This window comes from Bos javanicus, chromosome 12, assembly GCF_032452875.1.
Source record: "Bos javanicus breed banteng chromosome 12, ARS-OSU_banteng_1.0, whole genome shotgun sequence".
Lineage (NCBI taxonomy): Eukaryota > Metazoa > Chordata > Mammalia > Artiodactyla > Bovidae > Bos > Bos javanicus.
In genome coordinates, this window is record NC_083879.1 from 16,757,516 (window position 1) to 16,776,752 (window position 19,237).

The 19,237-nt window shown below is 38.8% G+C and overlaps 1 protein-coding gene across 3 annotated transcripts in view; it reads left to right on the forward strand.

Moving 5' to 3' along the window:
* Nucleotides 1-19,237, forward strand: part of LRCH1 (leucine rich repeats and calponin homology domain containing 1) — a 213,350-nt gene that overhangs the window by 134,886 nt on the left and 59,227 nt on the right. For all 3 annotated transcript variants that reach the window (XM_061434584.1, XM_061434585.1, XM_061434586.1), the window contains exons 4-7: nt 8,353-8,458; nt 13,889-14,025; nt 14,824-14,951; nt 16,449-16,512. In XM_061434584.1, the coding sequence (XP_061290568.1) occupies nt 8,353-8,458; nt 13,889-14,025; nt 14,824-14,951; nt 16,449-16,512 (435 nt within the window). The remainder of the gene's footprint in view (nt 1-8,352; nt 8,459-13,888; nt 14,026-14,823; nt 14,952-16,448; nt 16,513-19,237) is intronic.

Sequence of the window (19,237 nt, forward strand, 5' to 3'; positions counted from 1 at the left end):
CTGCAAATGTCATTTTAAGTGTACTAGTAGCCACATTAAAAGAACAGAAGCAAGTGAAAGTCATCTTTACAGCATATTTTAGTTAACCTTAGATAGCCAAAATATTGTTTCAGCATCTCTACAATATAAAATGGATGAGATATTTTACAGCCTTTCTTTCATCCTAAGCTTTTAAGGTCAACTGTGTATTTCCCACCCGCAGCACATCATAGGTTGGACTGGCCACACTTCTCTTGGCCAGTAGCCACATGCGGCTCATGGTCACCCTTCATGGGCAACCCTGTATTCCGTGTTCTTTCTGCTCTATGAGCAAGCATGATCTTTGCAAAAAGCATTTATTTGCAAAGTTGATGAATATTTAATAAGTTGCCATTATTTAATCACAAAGGGTGACTGGCCTTGCTTAAGGTCACAGACTAAAAATGACTGGTTGCCATCAGTTCTTATTTATCTTTCATATCTCTTTGCTTAAAATAGTACTGATACTACAGGTAACCACATCAGAGGATTTTTAGCTATCAGTTGGGAAAAAAAATTCCCTGGGGAGCCTGAAATGATTCTGGAATTGCATGGGAGGCTCCCTTTCATAGTAACCAACTTGCAAAAAAAAAAAAAAAAAAAAGAAGAAGAAAATTTTGGGAGCTCCCCAAGCATTCAGGCTACATGAAGCCACCTAAGTGCTGATAAAAATCTCACAGTTTATTTTTAGGCTCTGAGCATTGTTTAACTATTTTGGAAGAAATATTTTGAAATGTTCATGTTAGACTCAAAGAGTATCCTAAACTGAGTTGTAAACTCTTCTCTTTCAAAAGTCATCGTTGGCTTAAAAGACAAAAATGATAGCACTGTGGCCATCTGTAAGAAAGGAGGTGCCCTCTCTGATTTTTGAGAGGAGTTGGAGTTGGAATACAGTATCTTACCTTCCTGAATATATCAGTTACCTAAGAATCTTAAAACACAAAGCATTGGCATTTAGTGATTGTGCAAAGATATGGATAAGCAATTTTTCCTCCTTCCCTGAAGACTTTCAATTAAGAAGTACTTCTGAGATTTTTTTTTTTTTTTTCTTAAATCCACAGGAGAGGCCAGGATGGATTAACGCATCGTTTCAGACCTCCTTGGGCACTGCATTACTTCTGTATTGCTTGTCTCCTTAGAGCTGTAGCTGTCTCTGTTCCTTTGTTAAGTCTTTATATTTGCGTGTTCTTTCTGTCAGGGACAGATATACCGCGCTGGCATTTACTGAGCACTTACATTGTATGCCACACACTTCGCTGGGTATATTTGACGTGTGTTCTCTCATTCGATCTTGACAATCGCCCAGCAAGGTGGACATCCTGTCTCCCTTTCACAGACAAGTTTGGGTTTCAGAATTACTTACCCAAAGGCATGGGGCTACGATGTGGTGAAGCTGGAGTGAAAACCGAAACCTTTGCACGGCACAACGGCGGCTGAGCTCACCGGGCCCTCATCTGGATTGCAAACCTCTCGTGGAGAGAAGCCGTGGTTTCTTTCTGTGGAGCTTCCCTGTTTCAGCTTGCAGTGGTTTTCCCATTAAAGTTGTGGCAGGCCATGAACAGCAGGGAAAATGTTACAAAACAGGGTGTGGTACAAATGGACAGTGTCTGTGAGAGTTTCCTCCTTGAGGAGCCACAAGCCAGGCACAAGGGTCAATAGACTTCTCTTGAGTTGGCTAAACATCACTTTATTCTTAAAGATCCTTCAAACTTGTCTTTTGTTGTGTGTGTGTGTGTGTGTTTACTTGTCAGATCATACCTGAAGGACAAGGTGTGTTAAATATTTGGTGGGAAATACTGTATGAAGCCATGTTATAATTAACAGATGGCTCTGAAGAAGACAGGCACACTAAGAACTGGAGCCTATTATACAGAGTGAAGTAAGCCAGAAGGAAAAACATAAATACAGTATTCTAACGCATATATATGGAATTTAGAAAGATGGTAACAATAACCCGGTGTACGAGACAACAAAAGAGACACTGATGTATAGAACAGTCTTATGGACTCTGTGGGAGAGGGAGAGGGTGGGAAGATTTGGGAGAATGGCAATGAAACATGTAAAATATCATGTAGGAAACGAGTTGCCAGTCCAGGTTCGATGCATGATGCTGGATGCTTGGGGCTGGTGCACTGGGACGGCCCGGAGGGATGGTGTGGGGAGGGAGGAGGGAGGAGGGTTCGGGATGGGGAACACATGTATACCTGTGGCAGATTCATTTTGATATGAGGCAAAACTAATACAATTATGTAAAGTTTAAAAATAAAATAAAATTGGAAGATTTAAAAAAATAAATAAATAAAAAAATAAAAAGTGGTAAAACTCTGTAAAAAAAAAAAAAAAAAAAAAGAACACAATAATTTGAGAACCTTTTATGGGGTATTTGTCAAAGGTCACTATCTTCCCTGGTGGCTTAGACGGTAAAGTGTCTGCCTACGATGCCGGAGACCCGGGTTCGATCCCTGGGTCGGGAAGATCTCCTGGAGAAGGCAATGGCACCCCACTCCAGTACTCTTGCCTGGAAAATCCCCATGGACAGAGGAGCCTGGTAGGCTACAGTCCATGGGGTCGCTAAGAGTTGGACACGACTGAGCGACTTCACTGTCACTTTCACTTTGGTCTAGCTGGTTCTCCGATTGTGCTGGCTCACTGGGGTCCACAGGTGGTCCGTCTCTCGTTTGGTTTTTCTCAGTCCTGTCTTCATGCTCTGGGTGAAAGTTGTGTTCCTGTGCTTAGCTTCACGTAAGAGAACATAATACCACTGTTTTAGAAACCTGCTTTTTCAACCCCAAAACTCACAGGGTCTGGCTCAGGTAATAACTGACTAGATGGTGCATTTTCTGGCCCTGAGTTAGACACACTATTGTTTTTTTTCCCCCTCTTTTTTTGTGTGTGGAATGTGTGGTTATGTGGAGAGTTGGAATTCAAGGATAGAGTAGACACAGGATGTATTGAGCAGCTTCTAAGGAAAATCTCTTCTTTATTGTTTTTCTGTGCAGCATGCCGGTCTCTGAGGTAGATGTAATGGAGACAGGAATTCACGTCTAATCAAATCCTAGGTCCTTTCCTAGTCTCTGCAGATGCCTCCCAGCCCCTCTGGTTTCTGTTAGAGAATTGGAGAACCAAGGCCTGTTCAAGGTCCCTTCTGTAGCTTCTACCTCTGCATTTCTTATGGAGAGCCGGGGGGTGAGGTATATGTTTGTGGGAACGTGGAAGGGTGTGAACTAGAGTTTTATACTAGAAAGAGACTCTCGGTAAGTGTTGAGAGGTAATAATTTATCATACCAGAGGTTGCTTGAAAAAATTTTGAATTTAAATGAACATACCAATTTGTTTTAAAAAGTTCTTACTACAGGCTTTTAGATTTTTGATTGCTAAAAAATCAAAATTGACATTACTCCTAAGTCAGTTAAGTAATCTATCTTTCAACAGATTTCTTCATTATTTCTAATGTGGTAGAAGGATTTTCCTGATGTTGTAAGGAAACTAGAGTGGTCTATAATCTCGTCTCTTCTTTTTACATAGGAACAGAGAGGTTAAGATATTGCCCTCAAGTTGCACAGTGGGAGTCAAACCAAAGACATTTCCGCGAAAGGCCGTGGCCACATCATGGGAGGCCAGTAATATTAATAGCTTGTATTTCCTGTTAGGATGTTCACATTTTCTTCTGTTAAATAAAGAGCAAGATTTTAAAATATGACTTAAGCCATTGTATAACAACACTAAAATTTTGAAAACCCAAGAGTCGGGGAGATAGCTCATGAGAATCCCACAAGTAGTTTTGCAGCGTAGCCTGGTCTCCCTGGAAACCTTTTCTAACCAAAAATCGTCTTGACACACTTAATTATATTGGCTTTCATTAAAAGTTACAACTTGAAAAAACAGGTCTAGTCTTTCTAAAAATGTTATATTCTGAAAATGAACCTTTCCTGCTTTAATAATCTTGAACCTATGCTAATATTTTAAATCCTTGTCATTTTTGCATTCTGAAGGTAAGTTTGCAACTAGCAGTCAGTCAGCTAAAATGTATTAATCTTGAACATGCTTCTAACCCTTCTAGAGACTTTTTTGGTAATTGCCCAGAAGGGTTGTGATAAATGAGAATCTTAACTTATAAAGTCTTTCTTTGGGTTGCTTCGGAGCATTTTGATTAAACCAGCGGAAAATACATGTGTTTTAAGTCATTGCTGGAGTTCTGATGTTCTTTGTTTTTTTAATCTAAATGAGAAAATTGGCTGGCCCATAAGACTTGAGTTTGAGTGTTTATGTGATTATGTAATACATAATGATTAGATTCATTTCTGTTTCAAAAAGAATAGATTTAAATATTTATGACACATTTAAGATTCTTGCTTTTGGGCCTTTCTGTATATTTTCAATATTATAATGCTAAGTATATGGTTTCTTTATAGCTTGCAGTAATTATTCTGCGAGACATAGCTTAGGGCTAAGAGGCAATTCAGAAGGGATTCATTTGATTAGCTGAAGAAGCTCCTGGATCTGGAACTTATAACTTGATAAATTATCACTACTGAAGCAATATGGGGTATTAATGTTTATTTTTTAAATGTATTTTTTAAATCATATCTTTTAAAAATGAACTCTCCCCCCTAAAAAAAACAAAAACAAAAAACATACTTTCTTTTAGACCAAGTGGGGAAAGACATGTTCTAAAGAACCAAGCTATTCTAGGAATGTTGCTTTTTCAGTTTCTAACCTGAAGTATCTTATCCCAAAACATCTAGACTATTTTCCTCTCTGTCCTCCTCCTCATTCCCCAACTAATTAAGACATAATTACCTATGTGGTTTTACTTTTGTGACAGAATTCATAACCTCTTTAAAACTGGGCAGAGTTTAGTAGCTGAGAAGGAAGAGGTTAGCACGGTTTTGCAGTATAGATCATACAAGAGTGGAAAGTCTTTCTCTCGCTTTCCCCTCGTTATTTTGGCAGAACAGGAAGTAACTGGTGGCAGTGCAGAGTATTATTAAAATAATGTGACCTTCACCATATACCCTTCAAAATGTGAATGGACAATTGGACTTTGTGTTTCTAATGGTCTACAGATGTCCTGTCTTGTAAGTTAGAAGGAAAAGCTTGTTGTTAACATTATGTGAAGTTCTTTAAAAAAATAAATTAAGAAAGCATTTCCCCTGCTGGTAAGTAAGTATTTAAATATAACTGAGGGGAGTCTACTTTCTTTGATAAAGCCATTTAGAAATATATGTTGGAAAAATTACTTCCAACATATATTTGGAAGTAATTTCCTTCCCTAAATTATATTTAGGGAAGCTTAGGGAAACAGCAGACTCTTAATTTCATGACTTAACCAGCGGCAATCAACAATGTGCAAGGTGAATATAGTATACAGAAAAAAAATTGAATAAAAATGCATTTTATCTCAGACTATTTCATAATGCTGCCTAAATATATCTAGTTTCTCTTGGCTTGCCCTTCCCACCTCTCTTGTTTTAAGAGAAAGATTTTTTAAAAATCATGTGTTTGAAACCTCAAAGTCATCAGTTTCACATAGAAAAATCTGCAGTTCCCATATTCTGCAAAAGTATCTTTCTCATGCTATCATTCACAGACTTATAAAAACATTTCAGCTGTCATCATAAATTCTCCTTAAAGGTGGAAAATAATCTCACTAATTCTTCCTCCATGACCTTCCCTTCCTGTCAGCCATCAACAATCTGACTGTGCCTGATCCTGAGTCCAATAAAATAATTTAATTTCATATATTTCTAGGGCTCACCTGTGTGCCATTTGTGTGAAGGCTCTTAGATTTTAAAATGGCACTTCTTGAGAATTTGTAACTTGGTTGAAGCAAAGAAAGATAAAACACAGGTTTGGTTATTGACTTCTATGGCTGATGAGGTGCTGTAGTAATCGGGAAAAGATGGCATTTCACTTTTTACTTCTCATACATGGAAGTATATTCAGAAAGGCAGAATAATTTACTGACTCAGTGAGGGTGTAAGAGTGACTGAGCCAATCTCTAGACCTCCTTTATGTAATTACTTCCTTAGACTTTTATGTCTCTGCAGATGTGCTTGTGGGTTTCTTTTTTTTAAACATCAGGGAAGCCTTTCATAAAATTTGGCGTGACTTTTCTGGGCCAGAAGCAATGCAGCAACAGCCAGCTTGGGGGTGATGCCATCAAACATCTAATGTCCTTAACCTATCACATGATAGCCCCCCACCTCTACCCCAAGTCAGACCGCTGAGTGGGCTGATTCCAGTGTGTGTGCCCAGACTTCATAGATCACAGCTTAAATGCCTTCAGTAGGAGTGATGTTATTCCTTTTCATCAAGTGATATCCATGTAACACCTTCATGACCATGACAGATTGGCAGGTCACCTGAGGATATTGAAAAGAGATGGGATCAGAGGACAGCGATCCACTGTGCTCTGTGCAGCCCTGCTCTTACACAGAGCCTGGGGGTTTCAGGGAACTGGTCAATGAGTTCCTCTCATATAAGTTATTATGAAACAAGGCTTTGTTCCTTCTAAAAGGAAGAGTGAAGGGGGAGTTTTTTATAGATTCAGCAGTGGTGTGGGATGTTTACAGACTTGATCTCACTGGGATCATTTGTAGTCCAAATATACCTATGGTTCTGTGACACCAAGCAAGACCTTCAAGAAGTTTGGTGTGTGTATTGGGGCCTCCTGGGCTCCCAGCCAGAGACAGAATAAACTGCAGCATCATGGAGCATCAACATAAAGCGGTTTAAGACGTTTTATCCAATATTTACTGATCTTGTACTTTCTACCTGGCATTCTGCTTGGCACCAGGAGATCAAAGTGGCTAAGAAATAGTCTCTTCCATCTAGGAGCTCGCGGGCTTACAGGAGGAGGCAAACAATTGAGTGGTTTTGAGCTTGGTACTTTATCCTAAAGTTTCTAAGGAGCTGCTGCAGATGTTTGAGCTGGTGGAGGACACGGTGAAGTTCAGGCTGTAAATCTTCACTGTGTGAAGGATGGATCCAAGGAGGAGCTGGATGCTTGCAGACAACCAGGAGACCATTATAGTGTCTGGCTGAGAGATGCTGCTAGTCTGGACTAAGTGGGTGGCTGGGGTGAGGGAGGTGGAGGGCAGGGCAGAGCAGGGCAGAGCTGCCAGGGACAAGAGGAAGAGTGGGATTAGGGATGATAATACGATAGAAGATTAAAGATATCATGGCCACCATTTTGCATGTGTCGAGGTGGTTCTAATCAATGATTCAGTTTAGTTCAATTGCTCAGTTGTATCTGACTCTTTGCGACCCCATGGACTGCAGCACACCAGGCTTCCCTGTCCATCATCAACTCCTGGAGCTTACTCAAACTCCTATCCGTCGCATCGGTGATGCCATCCAACCATCTCATCCTCTGTTGTCCCCTTCTCCTCCCGCCTTCAATCTTTCCCAGCATCAGGGTCTTTTCCAATGAGTCAGTTCTTCGCATCAGGTGGCCAAAGGATTGGAGTTTCAGCTTTAGCACCAATGCTTCTAATGAATATTCAGGACTGATATCCTTTAGGATTGACTGGTTGGCTCTCCTTGCAGTCCAAGGGACTCTCAAGAGTCTTCTCCAACACCACAGTTCAAAAGTGTTAATTCTTCTGTGCTCAGCTTTCTTTATAGTCCAATTCTCACATCCATACATGATTATTGGAAAAACCATAGCTTTGACTAGATGGACCTTTGTTGATTACCAGTGGAGTATTATTTTTTCCAAGGCAGAGAAGACACAGTCTCCATCCTCCACAGTCTTGCTTGTAAATGTTTATAAACATGTTCCAGTCCAAAGTTTTCAGCCTTCTGATAAGAATTACATTTAAAATAAATAACATATCTAAACAATGCATTAATATACATAGTTATACACTGTAAATTGTGAGCCTCTGGTGAGGTAGGGTAGTGGCTGAACAGTGGGTTGGGAATTGGTTCTGAGTGTTTACTCTGCAAGCCTTGGATAATTGACAGAACTTTCCTGGGCCTCATTTTTCTGATCTGTGCATATTAGGCCAGTAATATTGTCCCATGGATTTGTTGTGAGAATTAAGTAAGACTGAAGCATGTAAATGCAGCAGCCCAAGAGTAGCTACAAAAGGCTACTAACATGCCTCTTTTCACCTTTTCTCTCCCCAGAGGATGTTTTTAATAAAAACATTGTACTGTCTTCTTTTTCTCTGTGATGAGCCTCACTTGGCCTCGGACCTGGAGACCAATATATAAATGTACCTGTAGAGTTATCCTAATATTTAAATTCCTTAAGGAGATTTCCCCTGAAATGCTTGATTTCCCAGCGAAAGGCCTTTATTGTTTCTCTTTTTGTTTGCGATGCAGGACGTCAGCTGCAATGAGATCACAGCCCTGCCTCAGCAGATAGGGCAACTGAAATCCCTACGAGAACTGAATGTCAGAAGGAATTACCTTAAAGTTTTACCACAAGGTAAAAAAAAAAAATAGAGGGGAAAAGGAATCAAACAGAAGCCTTTTATTGTTTTTTAATAACCTCTGTGAAGGTAAATCCAGTCATGTTTGTATGTACCTATTAATTATAATTTGAATTTCATGTGTAGATAACAGAGAAGTTACATTCACGTTGTAATTTTAGTCAAGGGTTTCAGTAACAAAATCATCCCCCCGTATAAAGCCGTGTGTGTGTGTGTGTGTGTGTGTGTGTGTGTGTGGTGGTAATTTGCTCAGATTCCCATAACAAAGTCCCAAGGACTGAGTGACTTAAACAATGGAAATGTATTTTCCTGCAGTTTGGAAGCTGTGAGTCTGAGATCGTAGTGTTGGTTGGTTTTGTCTCTTCAGAGGCCTCTCTCCTTGGCTTGCAGGGGGCCATCTTCTCCCTGTGTTTTCATGCCGACTTCCCGCTGTGTGTGTCCTAACCTCCTCTTCTTGTGAGGACACCCATCATATTGGGTTAGGACCCTTCTTACCTGATAACCCCATTAACTCACTTACCCCTTAAAGGCCCTGCCTGCCTCCAAATACAGTTACATTCTGAGGAACTTAGGATGGGGGTCACGGTTCCAACATAGGAGTTTGGGGGGCACAGAATCCAGCTACTATCAGGAGGCAGCATGAGTTGCTGTTGGTGTGGACGTGTGATGTCCTCAACTGTCCAGCCAACAGTTAGCTGCTGTGCTTGGTCCTGCAGGTCCAGGATTCACCTTGTGTCTCAGATCCGTGCTTCAGGCCAGGGTGTGCCTCTGCTGAAGTGAAATTTGGACCCCTAGCTCTGGTGGTTTTGAAGAATTTCTTGAAGCCTGGAGCAAGGATGTCTTGGATCCATGCTTCAGGCAAGGGTGTGCCCCGTGAAGTGAAATTTGGACCCTCAGCTCTGGTTGTTTTGATGAATTTCTTGAAACTTGGAACAAGGATGGCTCTAGAGACTCAGGTCCCCAAAGACACAGCACGAACTCAGAGCCCTGCAGATAGCGCCTAGGAGACAGACTCAGGCAAACGTTTCTCTGCGTCTCTGGGCTTCCATATTATGCCCTCTGATATGATGTTGTGTTGAAGTTCAAGTAAAAAGATACTCAATACAAAAAAATTGTCAGTCAACTTTACTTCAATATAATAAAAGTAAATAAAAAAGATATATATATTCGGAAGTGTTAGGCCATTAAGAACTTTGATAAGCAGCCTTGTAGGTGGTACTGGATCTGAATTTCACATTTGGGGATCCTCATTTGGACCTGAGTCAGGGATGAGTTGATGAACGATGTGATGTTGAATGGTTTCTCCAGAACGTATTTTAGTTTTCCAAGATGACACTGATTTCTGTCATTTTTCATATGAGCACACTAGCCATGCCCAGTTTCAAATTTACATTTGCAAATATACCTCAAAGCTAAAATGTTTATTTGGAAACAGCATTTGGTTAATCTGACCCTCACACAGCTATTTTAGAACTGCCTGATTTTTATTATTCTGTTCCTGTTTCATGATCTTTGGCTTGAAATGCTTCGTTATTCAAAGCAAGAAAATGGAGCTCATGAAAGAGAAAGAACTTTATAAAATGTCATCTGCTTTTAGTGTTATCTTCCATCTTCACCTTTCTCATCCTGACTAGTATTTTAAAGAAGGAACATTAGAAACTAAGCATAAAGATTTATTACTTTATTACCTGAGATGACTTGGCATAAAAACAGTGATTTTTCATTTTGTCATTATGCAGTTCTATTTCTCAATGGATGAAATTGTTTCCTTGGTTTGAGCAAGTACAAAGGAAAAACTTATTATATAGACAGCAAATCTGTAAGCATATAACCTTTCATAGCATTAAGGAAAACTTTCATTTAAAGTTAAGCTCTTATGTTAATTATTGAGAAATCATCACTAATTATTGAACTCTTTTTTTTTTAATTTAATCATTTAACAGTTTTCTGTAATAGAAACATTAGGGAAGAAAGTGCATCTGTAAAATCAAGAGATTTGTTTCTGACACTGTTCCTTGCTCTCTCTTAACTTAAAAACACTCCTTCTAAAAAGAACGGTTACAAATTCCTATGCTTTCCATAATTGTGTTTTCTCAGGTTCCATATTTTAATAAACACCAAGAGCTAAAGCTTTAGTTTACTGGAAAATCTTTTTTTAAAAAATAATTTCCTGAATATCAAGTGTCTTTTTGCTTCACTCTGGAGAACTCTGTTAACAAAAGAGCATTGATAATGCTCTGAGGCAGTGAATTTAAAGACGTTTAGTATTTACTCACTCACTTTTCCTCTTTCGTATCCCTCCTCATATACTTTCAATCTGAGGAGGAGGGGAAACGTTTGTGGCCTTATTGCCCAGATCAGTTTTATGGTGTTTTTCCTAATGCAGCGGGGAGACTCTGACTTTGTACTTTCCGGGCCCAGAACAGACAAGAGTGTTAAGGCAGTCATTCATTGCTTCTCTTTGCAGCGGACAGAGAGCAGTGGGATTCATTGTTCTTTGTTATTTCTTACCACCCCTTTTCCTATTCTTTTGACCTTTTCTGAGCAGAGTTAACATTTTCTCTTCCATTTCCTTGTGAAACTGTCGGGTTCTTGCATTCCTAAACTAAAATGGTAATTGTGTCCCCAACAGGCACTAAAAGGAATAGTCATTATAAAACCCATCTTTTACTTTAAGTTACCTTCTTTCCCCTTCTGCTGTATCTTCTCTCTGCTGCTGCTGCTGCTGCTACTAAGTCACTTTAGTCGTGTCTGACTCTGTGTGACCCGATAGACGGCAGCCCACCAGGTTCCCCTGTCCCTGTGGTTCTCCAGGCAAGAACACTGGAGTGGGTTGCCATTTCCTTCTCCTACTCTTGCTTAAAAGTCTTCATTTTAAGTGGCAATTTGTTGAAGAGCCAGAGTCCGGTTAAACTTCGTCCTGATTTGCCAAGCTAACTTGATGAGAGTCGAGTCAACCATTGGAGAGATGGATTCATATTACTGGAAGTTACAGCAAAGAGATATTCTTTTTATATATAGTCCCCCTAATTCTCAGCTCTGTTTTTAGAAACAAACTATGAAGTGGAAAGAGCTCTTCCTTTTAAGTTTCATGATTCCATGCAGTCCCAGGGCTCACCTCCTACCTACCTCCCACTGCTGTCCAAGCACTTCATCAAAGCAGCTGGGACAAGTGAGGCCTGGGGAAGGTCACTTATCCTGCTATTGATCAGAGAGATGGGTTTGAGCAGAGAATTCCTTGGGGGCAATTTAAAAAAATATACATCCAGCTTGAATTAGATTTCAAAAATTCTGATTAGAAAAGATATATGCACCCTAATGTTCACAGCAGTACTATGTACTATAGCCAAGACATGGAAGCAATCTAACTGTCCACCAACAGATGAATGGATAAAGAAGGTGTGGTGCATATATATGATGGGATATTACTCAGCCACGAATAAGAATGAAATAATGTCTGTTAGCAGCACCATGAATGAACCTAGAGATTAGAGAAGTCAGACAGAGAAGTACAAATACCTTATGATAACGCTTTTATATGTGGAATCTAAAAGAAGATACAAATGAATTTATTTACAGAACAGAAATAAACTCACAGACATAAAAAAAGAAACTTAGGGTTACCAGAAGATTAATTAGGAGTTTGGGACTAGCAGATACACACTGTTATATATAAAATAGATAAACAACAGAGCCCTGCTCTATAGCACAGGGAAGATATATTCAATATCTTGCAATAAACTATAAAGGAAAAGAGTCTGAAAAAAACAAATATATATAGTAGTTGTTCAGTCACTAAGTCGTTTCTGACTCTTTGTGAGCCCAGGGACTGCAGCATGTCAGGCTCTCCTGTCCTCCACCATCTCCCAGAGTTTGCTCAAATTCACGTCCATTGAGTCAGCGATGCTATCTAACCAGTCTCATCCTCTGCTGCCCTGTTCTCCTTTGCCTTCAATCTTTCCCAGCATCAGGGTCTTATACATACATACATATGTATGTATAACCGAATTGCTTTGCTGTACACCTGAAATACAGCGTTGTAAATCAACTATAGTCCAATTAAAAAACATACACATCCTGGGTTTCTCTTACACAACTGCATGCCTATCATGACCTGAGTTTGGGAGCTGATGAGCAATGACCCTGTTCACTGTCCCAGCATTTCAGTCTCATGACTCTTTTCTTTAATATAGAGCAGTTCACTAAGGTATGAAAGAGGGAATGTCCCTCCACACCCAGAGCAAGCTGACTTCAGAAAAGGGATGGGTTGCTAAGCTTCTGTTGGTGGAACATGAAGTAGTCTAGCTGAGTAATGTGAAAACCCTCAGGCAGTACAGGGGGAGTGGAGGGATAGTGTTATTAGGAATACTTTCTCAAGGTCCTGCCTTTGGTTCCTCTTCTTCCTATAGTCCCTGACCTTCATCTGCTTGAGAACTCCTTGAGTATTTGAAAGCACTGCGTATCATCCCTTACCAGATTTCATAACAAACGTGGTGAGGCCCATTCTGAAATGAACCCTCTGTCGCCTCTCGTACAGAGATCTTAGTGATTTGCCCCGTGTCACCCTACATGTCTGGCATTGCTCAGCCTCTTTGCTCTATGGAATATATTTGAGTTCGTTTCTTGCAGCTGCCAATGTCGGTTGGAATGCTTGAAATTACTGAGTGTTTGCTATGCCACTGGGTGGGGATTTTATGCTAAATATAATGTTCTGTCTTGTTTGTGGAGCTACAGAGACCTCTTTTAAAGCAGTAGAATAAAGCCTAATCAAATCAGAATTACAGGGTCTGTTGCAAAATTCCAAATTTGATAGCATTTATTTTTTAAAGTGGTGTTAAACAATCATGAACATATTTTTAGTAACTTGTTCTGAGATTCTGCCAACCCACATACACAGAATACATAAGGATATGTTATAATTAGCGTGTTATTCATAAGCTAGCAAGCTGTTTGAAAACAGTTGGAAGTTAAAACATAAGCATGTCTTGGTGTGGTGTGGCTTATGTGATTGTTTTGCTGGAAAAAAGGCCTTTTTAAACAATAGATGTTGTACATGTATAGCATTTGCAGCTCTTATCAGAACTAACAATAAATTAAAACTTTTGGGCCCCCAGTGAAAGCTTTCCTCTCTTCTTTAGTAAAATGTTATATTGAGCTGGCCAAAAAGTTTGTTTGGTTCCTGAGTATGTTGTTCAATAAAGTTCTTGATGAAAATGAAAAGCATGTTTTTTAGTTTTGCTTAAACCCAAACGGACTTTTTGGTCAATGCAATATCAACATAATGTATATTCTTCATGCACAACTTGATTTTAATTATGCTAAATGGTATATTTCCTGATAAGCAGAAACTTTTTTGAATGTTCAGCCACTTAATCTTGTTGCTTTCTGAGTTTTTTTCTTTTCTTTTTTTTTCCCTGTTCTTTTAGAACTAGTAGATCTTCCCTTGGTAAAGTTTGACTTTTCCTGCAATAAAGTGCTCGTGATTCCCATTTGTTTTAGAGAGATGAAACAGCTGCAAGTATTACTGCTTGAGAATAACCCTTTGCAGTCTCCTCCAGCACAGGTGAGGGGTCTCACAGCAAAGTTGTTGCTGCTGGGGGCAGTGGGGTATGCTATCAGTAGCGTCTAAGCAACTCTCAGCAGAACCATTTTTTTTTTTATATTCTGCAGAATTAATGTGTGAGACATGATCATAAACAGTCACAGTGTTTTAAAAACTGAAACCTCGGGTACATCTGACTACAATATGTCATCTTCTTGACGTCAGATTGTTTACCAGCATTGACCTCGCTGTTCTGGTCACTGCAACTCCAGAATTATGTTTGATTATTTCACTTGCTCAGTTGTATTGATCATTTGTGCGTGCGTTTGAAACTTTTTTCATGGAGTGTATGGTTTATGAAAGGAGTAATAGAGTCTTTAAAGTTAGCTGAAAAATGGAGTTTGACCATTTTAAAATACAACTGTCAGTTATTTAGAGACAAGATTCAAGCTCAAATATTAAACTATGTGACAACAAAATTAAATGTACATGCTTTCAGAATTGGAACATTTCTAGGTCAGTCATATGACATACATACGTTTTACACTATTTTTACATAAATATATTTCTGTTAACATTTTGCAATTTAGTGCAAAGAAACAAGAAATTTCTTGAGCACAGTTTGCTATTCAGGTAGAATTTGAGGAGATGATTGCCTTAAAATCTTACCTGTTTTGGAGACATCAAGTTTGTTGATTGCTGTTGACATATTACTTAAAGTGAAAATGCAAAAACTAAGACATACGGAGTGAGATGTCTGATGTTTGCATTTTGTTTTGTCTTTAAAAAAGGAGCTACTTATTATTAATTTTTCCTTAGATTTGCACCAAGGGCAAAGTGCATATATTCAAATATCTGAGCATCCAAGCATGCCAGATTAAGACAACAGACTCCCTTTATCTCCACACCATGGAAAGGCCACACTTACACCAGCAGGTGGAAGACGGGTGAGTATGACAACCCTCGACTGGAAGCCCCGTTTAGAATTTGTTTAGCCCAACACACTCCCAGTAAAATACGTCAGATCTCAGCCACTTTTGGAATAAGAAAGGGAAAATTGATCATGTTGATAATATTTTGTCATCTTTCAATCTCATCTACCTTCTCCTAATCAATAATCAGTCCTTCTTGAGTGCTGCCTATGTGTGTGCGCACATGTATATACACATCTGTTTATGTATAGCCTTATAGATAGGATCTATAATATAAATGTATGTATATTTTACTTAGCAGTTCGAACAGATGTATCAAACTGAGACACGGTTTTCTAAGTTAATTTTTACTGTGCTACTGTAACATTGTTCAGAAATAGTGCAGGCTTTATTTTTTTAATTGTCTTTTAAAAATGCACTGTGCGTGGTTTTTGCCATTTTCTGTTTAGAATGGGAACTTTAGAATCATTTCGTGTGTCCTTGACCGTTTTGTGGCATAAATTGGGCCTTGAATTTTCAGAGAACAGAATTCTCATACTGAACACACTTGTAGACATGCAGGTTGTTTTTGAGATGTATTCATTGCAGAAATATTTCCTGAACTTTTTACTAAAAAGTAAATACAGTGACTTAAGATCTCAGCCTACCTTAATGATACCTTTATACAATGCTTAAAAGAAGTATTATTTTATTGTTTTAAACATACTATCAAATTTATTTAGTCACTGGATAAAAGTTTACAGAATTATTGAAAGTTAGACATTTCATAACATAAGAGGTAAGAGCAACTGACAGATTTTACTTTTTTATATGCTAGAATTAATAAAATAAGAAAATTGGTTATCTGATTGAAAAATGGGCCGCTCAGGTAGAATGTAAATCCATGAAACTCCGGACACAAGGAATTTATTTTACATTCTATTTAGACAGTACAGGGACTTCCCTTGTGGTCCAGTGGTAAGACTCTGCTCTTCCAATGCAGGAGTTGCTGGTTCAATCCCCAGTCAGGGAACTAAGATCTCATGTGTCGGTGGTCAGGCCAAAAATAAATTAACTAATTAATTTAATTTAAAAATTGTCCAACAGACCATTCAAGTATCTGGTTTTCATTAGGGTCTTGTCTTGGTGGTGGTGGTTTAGTTGCTAAGTCGTGTCCAACTCTTGCAACCCCAGGGACTGTAGCCTGCCAGGCTCCTCTGTCCATGGGATTTTCCATGCAAGAATACTGGAGTGGGTTGCCATTTCCTTCTCCAGGGGATCTTCCCGACACAGGAATCGAACCCGGGTTTCCTGCATTGCAGGCAGATTCTTTACCGACTAAGCTATGAGGGAAGCCCAAGTTGGGCCTTGTCTTAATATCCTTTAATATTCACCTGATTTGTTGCTTTTGGATAATAATAAAAATTTATATAGCAAAGTCATTATTTTGATATAAGTTGATATATGTTGTTTTGAACTTTGTCATTTTGATTCTTTTCTAAATGAATTCAATATTGATGGCGTATAACCCAGCAAGAAGGATTCTGATTCGGGCGTTGGGAGTGATAACGGAGACAAGCGATTATCTGCCACAGAGGTAAAGTTCGGGGTCAGATTCTTTTCCTTCTGTGCCTCTAGGTCTATCTACTTGCATTCACTGGACTCTTGGATAAAGGCAATTGCTTGAGAACATGTGATAAAGTTTGTGAAAGTTATTTGAAATTTTCCAAGTATTCTATAAATATTAACTGTTGTTAGTTTTTTCTGCATCTTTAATATTTTGTAAATGTCTCAAGAATATGAGTCCCTGTCTCCTTCCCCTCCTCCCACCCTCCTTACATTGTCCAGAATATTCTTGCATGCTTAATAAATATTACAAAATGACTAAGTGGTGTGCAAGTACCCAGGAAGTATTTTTATAAATATCAGTGTTTGTTTTTAAATGACAGAGTAACTTAGGAAAAAGCTGTTAATACGCCTGCATAAATGTTAAGCAATCAAATGTACATTGCATTTTCCCCACAGGAAATGCATTTTTGAGTAGCCATAATTTTTACAGCAATATCTGTTTTTCGGAAATTCTTAAATTGTGTTCTTTTCAGATAGTATTTGATAAAAGTTTGGTGATTTGTGACTTAAGAGGCCTCCCACACTAGAGTTTTGTAAAGTGGTTATAAATAACTCATTTAGAACATTTTCTATATATATAGTTTGTTAGGTTCCCAAACCCTTTCACTAATAAATTACATGAGGTTTCTTGACCAGCAGACCTAAGAGGGACAGCTGGGATAGGGGTGGATGTATCATGATGCCTTCACACACACATGCACACACACACACACACATCATGATGCCTTCCCTTTTTGAGGGAATTTACTGAGTTGGACTGAGCGACACATGCGTACACACTCACACACTGAGTTTTTGTGGTTATTGAATTATGAACCATTGTAATACTCTTTTAAGGGCTTCCCTGGTGGCCCAGTGATAAAGAATAGCCTGCCAATGCAGGAGAAATGGGTTTGATTCCTGGGTCGGGAAGATCCCCTGGAGAAGGAAATGGCCACCCACTCCAGTATTCTTGCCTGGAGAATTCCATGGACAGAGGAGCCTGGTGGGCTACAGTCCATGAGGTCACAAAAGAGTCAAACACGATTTAGCGACTGATAATACTCTTTTAAGATGTGATTAGTACCTCAGTTACTCTAAGAAATCTGAATTTTTACTCTTTGTATATATAAATCCAGGAAAATTGCCTTTTCCCTGTTCTCTTTAGGCATTTGAGATTTAATATGTAGCTAAGATATTTAAATTTATTTCCCACAAAATATTTCATAAGGCAATATATTAAAAATTAGTATGCCTTAATATTTTTCTAATATAGAATATTTCAAAAGGAAGAAGAGTTTATAGGCAGAAAAAGAAGGCTAATATCTATAAAATGAAATTACCCTTATGAACCTACATGTGAAATTACCCTTATGAACCTACATGAGTAGTTTACTGTGGTTCTGTGGGGGAAAAAATACTCAACACGTTGCTTTGCAAGTTTTATTTAATTCAGCTCCCTTAGCTGTATTAAAACTCATAAGTCCCCTGAAATAGCCCATTGTTTCAGAAATTACTCACCCGAGCTTATTTTCTATTAAATTAAAACAGACTCTGCTTTATCCTTTGTCTGTCTTCTAGGGATAATTAAGTTCATTAATAAAACATTAAACAAAGAACTTCATTATCCTTTTGTTCCCACTTAGTATAAGTAGGATGCTAATATTCTAAAAGGAGGCCAAGGGTTTATTTTCTCCTTTTTAACTAGATGCATATCTTGGAATTTTGCTAAGTTTTTAAAGGTGGGAGGAGGGTTAGAAGGAAGGACTGCAGAAAAGATTATGTTGAATAGAATAAAGTGTGCACATTTCTCATTAGCTTTTTGTCTTCCTGTTTATTGCACATGGTAGTCTCATTACCTGAGAACACCTCCAAGAAATGTGTGTTTTACACGGACAAAGGTTCTGAATTATTCTATGTAACTTTCTATTTTCACTTTATTTGGCGAATATGTTATCATCTGTGGTCAGTCAATCTTGCTCCCTACTTAATATCTCCTTGTGGGGTTCAGAATTCACACCTCATCCCCTCTTTGGCTGTTGCCATTGTCTGATTAATTTTAACATTTGTTACTCAGATAAACAAGCAGAAAACAAATGTGAGGCCCAGTAAGGAGCTGGGTAAGGAATGAAATGCACATTTGTTTTCTGCCAGTTTCTGAACAGTCTGTGCGTGTGTCCAAAAGTAAGACGAACATGGTGTGGTACAAGTCACAGCCTCAGGAGTTTAGGAGCAAGCCACAGTCACCTGAAGTTGTGGGGGTTCCTGATCCCTGTGATTGGAAAAGCTTTTCACGAAATAGTGAAGCTAAAGTCGAGACATAGGAAAATAGATGAGGCTTCATGTTTCACGTGTGACAGAATCATAGATTATCTGAACAAGCTTCATCAGTTAGTGTGGGAAACAAGAGCCCAAGGGAGAACCAAGTCTGATTACTAAATAGAAGCATTATTCTGAAAATTGCACAGAACCCATGTTCCTTTTAAGTACTATATTTAAACTATAGTTAAAACAGCTTCCTCTACCTAAACAGGGAAATAAACTGAAGCTTGATGTTATGTGTAAGATGCACTGTGAATAAATGAGGTGTTTCAGGGGTTGGCTGCCTGCTCTCTGTATTTGGCCTCATGAAACCTTAATGTGCTTTTGGTAAATCAGTATTGTTGTCAGATCTCAGAGCACCGTTACCATGATAGCGATCGATTAGACTTAGG